Source organism: Pteropus vampyrus, unplaced genomic scaffold (genome assembly GCF_000151845.1).
Source record: "Pteropus vampyrus isolate Shadow unplaced genomic scaffold, Pvam_2.0 Scaffold316, whole genome shotgun sequence".
NCBI lineage: Eukaryota > Metazoa > Chordata > Mammalia > Chiroptera > Pteropodidae > Pteropus > Pteropus vampyrus.
The window spans coordinates 89,704-96,991 of record NW_011889097.1 but is presented as its reverse complement, the minus strand read 5'-3'; the positions used below and the strand labels follow the sequence as shown (position 1 = coordinate 96,991).

At 60.8% G+C, this 7,288-nt stretch overlaps 1 protein-coding gene across 4 annotated transcripts in view; it reads left to right on the top strand.

The window, feature by feature from the left end:
* Positions 1-7,288, top strand: part of ATG9B (autophagy related 9B) — an 11,260-nt gene that overhangs the window by 1,355 nt on the left and 2,617 nt on the right. Inside the window, exons 2-15 of one of the 4 annotated variants that reach the window (XM_023521791.1) lie at positions 525-597; positions 1,000-1,144; positions 1,271-1,314; positions 1,463-1,527; positions 1,698-1,859; positions 2,372-2,513; positions 3,955-4,709; positions 4,897-5,050; positions 5,278-5,457; positions 5,962-6,198; positions 6,337-6,470; positions 6,583-6,679; positions 6,853-6,970; positions 7,057-7,198. In XM_023521791.1, coding sequence (XP_023377559.1) covers positions 595-597; positions 1,000-1,144; positions 1,271-1,314; positions 1,463-1,527; positions 1,698-1,859; positions 2,372-2,513; positions 3,955-4,709; positions 4,897-5,050; positions 5,278-5,457; positions 5,962-6,198; positions 6,337-6,470; positions 6,583-6,679; positions 6,853-6,970; positions 7,057-7,184 — 2,364 coding nt within the window. In that variant the 5' untranslated portion in view covers positions 525-594 and the 3' untranslated portion in view covers positions 7,185-7,198. Of the gene's footprint in view, positions 1-6; positions 1,145-1,270; positions 1,315-1,462; positions 1,528-1,697; positions 1,860-2,371; positions 2,514-3,954; positions 4,710-4,896; positions 5,051-5,277; positions 5,458-5,961; positions 6,199-6,336; positions 6,471-6,582; positions 6,680-6,852; positions 6,971-7,056; positions 7,199-7,288 lie in introns of those variants that run through there. The other 3 variants (XM_011377541.2, XR_896935.1, XM_011377543.1) reach the window with 3 other exon arrangements.

The window sequence follows — 7,288 nt, the reverse complement described above, 5'->3', positions numbered from 1 at the left end:
TTCCTTCCTTCTTTTTCTTTTCTTTCTTTCATCCTGTTTTTGGTCTTAAAGCATTTCTCTGTTGATCACTGTGTGTGCATGTCTCTCTTGTGTGTATGTGTGTCTCTTATGTATATGTGTCTCGTGTGTGCGTGTGTGTGTGTGTGTGTGTGCGTAAGGAGGGAAGACAAGATTTTAATTAATCAAAGATTTAACATCTTGGCCCCATAGACCTATAATCCTTTGATAGGGTTTTCTTTTTCGCTTTTGTTACTTTGGCTGCTACTCTCCGGCATCCCCCGTAAATCCACTTGAGGTCTGAAGATGGAACAGCAGGTGTCTCTTCTGGCTGCTTTTCAGCATCTGCCTCTCTAGCTGACGCCTCTCCTAGGCATGGAGGCGGGGCCCTGAGAGCTTTGGCCAAAGGTTGCTCTGAAGGGGGTGTGAGTGCTTAGACAGGTGACTAGGAGCTGGGACGCCTGGGGCCTGCCCCAACTGAGTCACTGTGCTGTTGTTGACACCGTCCTGTCGAAGTCCCTTCTCAGCTCCCCAGACCTCTGTGGAAACAGCAGCAGCTCCCATCCTTTCAAACTCTCAGGAGAAGGTGCCAGCCTGATGGTGAGGCGAACGGGCTGGGGGGGGAGTAGGGGGAGGCTGGGGCTGTGGGGAGACCTGGGGCCTGGATCGATGCCCCTCCTCCCCATGCCCCTGCCTCCTCTTCCTCCTCCTCCATGTCGGAGGCCTGGGGGAGGGAGGGTCTCCATCTTCTCTCTGTCCCCTGCTCCTCACACAAGAAGTGTGCCTTCCTCAGTTCCTCCTCTGGCCCTGGGGTCCCCCCGCCCAGCGGCACAGGCCCCAGGGGCTTCTCAGCCTTGCCACAGTGCCCTCCCCACCCCAGCCACACCCCCAACACAGGGCGGGCGTGTGATGACTCCCATCTCTGCTCCCCCCTCCTGGGGTTCCCATTCCACCCCACCCCTCGCCTCGGCGACACCCCCTCCTTCATGCCGATGCCCCCAGGACAATCCTGGGCTGCGGATAGGCCCTCTGATCCCTGAGCAGGATTATGAGCGTCTTGGGGACTGTGACCCTGAGGGGTCCCAGGAGTCACCCATCCATGGGGAGGAGCAGCAACCCCTGCTTCATGTGCCTGAAGGGCTCCGAGGTGAGCATGTGGGCGTGGGATTGGGGGCAGTGGGTGTTCGAGGGCCTGGGGGTTGAGGCAATGGGTTGAGGCTGTGATCTCACTGAGATGACAGCTGAGTCCCAACGCTCTCTCTTCTGTGCCCAGGCTCCTGGCACCACATCCAGAACCTGGACTGCTTCTTCACCAAGATATCCTTTGTGCTGGGCCTGGCAGTGGTGGCACGGGAGGGCCCTTTGGGGCTGGTGCTGTTCTTGGCAGGGGGTGCTCTGGGGGTTCAGTGGGTTGGGGAGGAAAGACCTATCATGCCTCAGGTTTATTTCTTGACGCACCTGCCACATCTACAGCTACCACCAGAGGAATGGCTTTGCCTGTATCCTGCTGGAGGATGTCTTCCAGCTGGGGTGAGATGCTTATCCTGGCAGCGCCTGCTGCTTCTAGTCCACCGAGCCTCCCCGCTCCCCATGGCAGCCCAGGGGTTCAGCCTTGTGGGGAGGAAGAACCGCACTGGCCTGGAGGCTGGGCCAAAGCCCTCCCAGCCGTCAGGCTTGATTATCGCACTCTGCTGTCTCAGACAATTTGTGTTTATCGTCGCCTTCACGACCTTCCTTCTTCGCTGCGTGGATTACAATGTTCTCTTTGCCAACCAACCAAATAACCGGACAAGACCTGGGCTGCCTCACAGCAAGGTGACCTTGTCGGATGCCATCCTGCCTTCGTCCCAGTGTGCTCAGCGGTGAGTGACAGCCGGTGGGGGAAGTGGGTAGGAAAGACAAGCAGATAAGAGCCACCCCCACCTTTTGTCCCCAGGGGTAGATCAGTGGTTCTCCAAGGTTTGGATCTCAGACCACCTTTTATACACTTAAAATTGATTGAGGACCCGAGAGCTTTGTTTATGAAAATCATCTCTATGTTTACTTTATTAGAGATTAAAGCTGATCACGGCTTTAAACCCTAAGAATGCATAAGCACGCATTCCATGTGACGTCACACGGCCTCTGAAAAATTGCACTGTGCACTTGCGAGAGAATAAAAATGAAAACGACAGAAAATATTCGTGTTATCTGAACAGTTTTGACCTTGCAGACATTTGCTAGGGTCTCGGGGACCCCCAGGACCCACACTTCAAGAACCCCTAGTCTTGATGGATCCCGTCCATCTTTTCCATTGCTCCCCAAGTCCTATCTCCCTCTCTATGGGAGGGTCCCACTTTCTCACGCCACCTTCCCCCCCCACCGCTGCCCCCAGGATCCACTCCAGCCACCTGCTGGTTCTCCTCCTGATCCTGGCTGCAGCCTTCTGGCTGGTCCAGTTGCTTCGCTCAGTCTGCAACCTCTTCAGCTACTGGGACATCCAGGTGTTTTACAGGGAGGCCCTGCACATCCCGCCGGTGAGCTGGGCAGGCGTGTCTGTGCGGAGGGGTGCCGTGTCAGGGGGCAGAGGACAGGGGAGGAGTGGGGGCCGTACAGACGGAAGGGCTCACCTGGAAAGCAGGCAGAAGGCCTCGCTGACACCTACCCTGGACCCCCGAGAATGTTAGAGATGGGGTACCACCACTAGTAAACCACGGGCCTCACCCTAGAGGCCTGGTTGATTTAGACGGGTTATTTATAGATGATGACTTGTAGTCACGTGCTTGTGGTATTTAGAGGAGGGGTGGGCATCAGGCTTTTACAGGGCAGGAGGAATTCGGGTGGGCTGGGAAGGACAGCAGGCGGGCGCCAGTCCCAGCCTCAACGCAGGGAGGGGGAGCAGTGAGTGTCCGTGTGCAGTGCCGAGTGTTCACCTGCCAGGTGATGCCACTCTCCTTCCTGGCTTCACCCCCTATTGTGGTCACCCACTGTGCGGGCCCCATCACTGTCCCATCTCGCTTTGCCCTTCCTTCCATCCCTGTCTTGCTCATGCTCCTTGCTCGGCGTGTCAGTTCTTTAAGGCACTGCTCCATGGCTGCCTTCTGCAGCTGGCTTCCCTTGCTCCACCGAGAAGTCTACTGCCTCTGCCGCCCTCCTGCGCAGCCGAGGAGAGAGGTTCTAGAAAGCCCCCTTGAGTAGGGGAGCACTAGGCACAGTGTAGGGAGGATCCGGAGGGCCAGGCAGAGGCAGGGGAGAGCAGGAGTTAGACCACTGCTCACCCTTCTCTTTCTCCTTCTTTCTTTTTCCTCTTCCCCTATTCCTTCCAGGGGAAGGGGAGACCCTGGGATGGACTGGAGAGGCTGGCCCAGAGGGACTTGACTAAGCTGGACTGGGGAAGCTGGGTGAAACGGGGCTGAAAGGAGGTTTGCAGATGAGATCCAAGTGAGAGGTCTGACAGCCCCCTCGCCCCAGAGGGGGACACAACCAGTGTCTTAGGAAGGTCACTAGGGTGGGGGGGGTGGTGCAGAGGAATGAGATGGGGTGGGGATCTCAAAGCACACTGGGACAAGAGACGTGAGGCTTCAGGGCCGACGTTGGCAGGCCACCGAGTGTCTTCTATGTGTTGGACTGGGGAGTGGGCGCTCAGGAAAATCTACTCGTAAGGATCTAAGATCAGATACCTGAAGAGTTTAACTTATGAGGTGTCGCTGGGAAGCACATGACTCATGACCTCAGGAGAGACAGGGCCATGAGGAACACAATTCAGAAGAGGATGAAAGGAAGTAGGAAGTGTCCCCTGGTTAGTGACATGCTTAGGGGAGGGTAGGAATCGGAAGGTGACAGTTCTCGCGCCTGAGGGACACTGGTGATGTCGGTGGGGAGGGGGTGCTGAGGGATGTAGCTCTGGTCATGCTGAGTGTGGGCATCACCGTGCGGAGGAGTCCAGGTCGCTGGCGCTCACCTGTCCCCTGTCCTCAGGAGGAGCTCAGCTCGGTCGCCTGGGCTGAGGTGCAGTCGCGCCTCCTGGCGCTGCAGAGGAGCGGGGGGCTGTGCGTGCAGCCGCGGCCGCTCACCGAGCTGGACGTCCATCACCGCATCCTGCGCTACACCAACTACCAGGTGGCGCTGGCCAACAAGGGCCTGCTGCCGGCCCGCTGCGCGCTGCCCTGGGGAGGCGATGCGGCCTTCCTCAGCCGCGGCCTGGCCCTCAACGTCGATCTGCTCCTCTTCCGCGGCCCCTTCTCGCTCTTCCGCGGGGGCTGGGAGCTGCCCGACGCCTACAAGCGCAGCGACCAGCGGGGCGCTCTGGCAGCGCGCTGGCGGCGCACGGTGCTGCTCCTGGCTGCCGTGAACCTGGCGCTGAGCCCGCTGGTGCTGGCCTGGCAGGTGCTGCACGCCTTCTACAGCCACGTGGAGCTGCTGCGGCGAGAGCCGGGCGCGCTGGGGGCGCGCCGCTGGTCCCGCCTGGCCCGCCTGCAGCTGCGCCACTTCAACGAGCTGCCGCACGAGCTGCGCGCGCGCCTGGCCCGCGCCTACCGCCCCGCCGCCGCCTTCCTGCGCGCTGCGGCGCCCCCCGCGCCCCTGCTGGCGCTGCTGGCCCGCCAGCTCGTCTTCTTCGCCGGCGCGCTCTTCGCCGCTCTGCTGGTGCTCACGGTCTACGACGAGGACGTACTCGCCGTGGAGCACGTGCTCACGGCCATGACCGCGCTCGGAGTCACGGCCACCGTGGCCAGGTGCGGCGGAAGCTGCCCGCGGTGGGCGGCGGGGAGGCATTCCTCCGCCCTGGGGTTGAGCCCCGCCTCCTTCCCCCCCCACCCCCGCGATCCTGACCCCTCCCACGGCCAGTACCCCCCGCCTTGCCTCCCATTCGCACATCGTGCTAAAGGCGGGCCCCTTTCCTACCCCGATCTCGCTCTCCAGGTCTTTCGTTCCGGACGAGCAGTGCCAAGGCCGTTCCCCGCAGCTCCTGCTGCAGTCGGCCTTGGCCCACATGCATTACCTCCCGGACGATCCCGGCGCTGCGGGCAAGGCCAGCGCTTACCGGCAGATGGCGCGTCTGTTGCAATACCGAGCGGTGAGGGTCGAGACCCGAACTGGGGTCTCTGCTCCGGGAGGAGCTGTGCAGCCCGCGTCGTCTGGGAAAGGGCATGGACAGACGGCTCGGGGCTGGCTATCCCGAGAGCCGGGAATGACTGGGTTGGAAGTGTCCTGCCCTGGGCAGCGTCCCTGGAGGTCTCTTGGTCCTGATCACAGTGTGGCATCCTCAGCAACCCCTTCTCAGCCTCACCCCTGCTTCCCCAGGTCTCCCTCCTGGAGGAACTGCTGTCCCCTCTCCTCACCCCGCTGTTTCTGCTCTTCTGGTTTCGCCCTCGTGCCCTGGAGATTATTGATTTTTTCCATCACTTCACTGTGGATGTGGCCGGGGTTGGCGACATCTGTTCCTTTGCCCTTATGGATGTGAAGCGCCATGGCCACCCCCAGGTCAGAGTCCCTCCCTGGGTGTGTGGGGGGGTGGTTAGGTAGGGGTTTGCTCCTCAGCTCCATCACTTGCCGCCTGTGACCTGAAGCTAATCACTTCACTGTCTTGCTCCTTGACGTCCTCATCTGTCAAGTGAGGACAATGACCATAGCCGACGCGCGGGGTTTGCATGAGATGATGTGCGTACAACCCTAGCACCAGTAAATGGGAGCGAAGGCCACCCGAGAGGCCGAGAAGTGAGCTGGTCAGTGGATGGGGCTGGAGTAAGGCCCAGCTCGGGTCCCACGTGCACAGGCTGGCAGAGCGCTGCGCCCACACTGTCTTCCAGTGCTGGGCGTGGCCTGGCCCTGCTCTGCTGCCCTGTTTGGGGTGATCTCTGGCAAGTCCCTGCTGTGGCTTCCACTCTTGCACCTGGAAACTGGGGCTCATGTTTCCGGTCCCCCTCCCTGTCGAGGCTCCCACTGCAGCTCTAGAAGCAGTGTCCACAGCTTTTGTTTTTCTCTTAGTGGCTCTCAGAGGGACAGACCGAGGCCTCGCTGTCCCAGCGTGCGGAGGACGGAAAGACTGAGCTCTCCCTGATGAGGTTCTCCCTGGTGCACCCACAATGGCGCCCCCCCGGGCACAGCTCCAAGTTCCTGGGGCACCTTCGGGGCCGGGTCCAACAAGATGCGGCTGCCTGGGGTGCCACCTCGGTTCGCAGCCCCCCCACCCCCAGAGTGCTTAGCGACTCGTCCTCACCTCTGGTGAGCCGCAGCCTGGCTGCTCCCATTTCTCTTCCCTCTGCCTGCCTCACCTTGGGCACTGACCTGCGCACTCGCTGGTCCAGCCTGCTCTCCCACCTCTCTGTCCTCTCTTCTGACCCCTTCTTCTCCTGCTTCCAGCCGGAAGCCTTCCTGGCCAACCTCTTGGTGCACCCCCTCATGCCCCCACGGGACCTGAGCCCCACAGCCCCCTGCCCAGCTGCAGCCACTGCCAGCCTCTTGGCCTCCATTTCCCGAATTGGCCAGGACCCCAGGTGAGGCGTGGGGATCTGAGATGCAGGGGAGCCGGGGTGGTGAGGCTGATCCTCCAGGAGGAGGGTGCAGGGGGAGGGGCATGCCTTTGATTTGCGGTACCCTCTGTTCCAGCTGTGTGTCCCCAGGAGGCACTGGGGGCCAGAAGCTAGCCCAGCTCCCAGAGCTTGCTTCTGCTGAGATGAGTCTCCACGCCATCTACCTGCACCAGGTGAGTAGAGAGGTGCCGAGAAGCAAAATGTGGGGAGAGCAGCACAAAATGGGTGCGGGGTAATGTGGAGGGGTAAGGAATTACCCAACAGGAGCTGGAGGAGGAGGTCACAAAACCCTCCGCACCCCGTGCTGCGTAGGCAGGAGGGAGCCCTCATTCCTCTTTCCATTTAGCTCCATCAGCAGCAGCAGCAGGAACCATGGGGCGAGGCCTCCTCCCTGTCCAGGCCCTGGTCCAGCCCCCCACAGACACTCTCGCCTGATGACGAGAAGCCATCCTGGTCAAGCGATGGTGAGGCGGGCAAGGTGGGCAGGGGACAGACCCCAGGTAGACAGTGGGTGTCACGGCACTGCCCAGCTGACAGCTTTTCCCGTCAGGTTCCAGTCCTGCCTCCAGCCCCAGACAGCAGTGGAGAACCCAGAGGACGCAGAATCTGTTCCCTGAACAGTTTCAGGAGACCACAGACACCCAGAAGGAGCCTGGCCAGGCCCCGGGCACTGACTGAGGAGGCGCCTTAGGGTCAGTATTGTCTAAATGGGGCAGGGGGGTGGGGAACAGGGGAACGAATAGGCAATTGGGTGGAGCCAGACTTGGGGGAATGGGAACGAC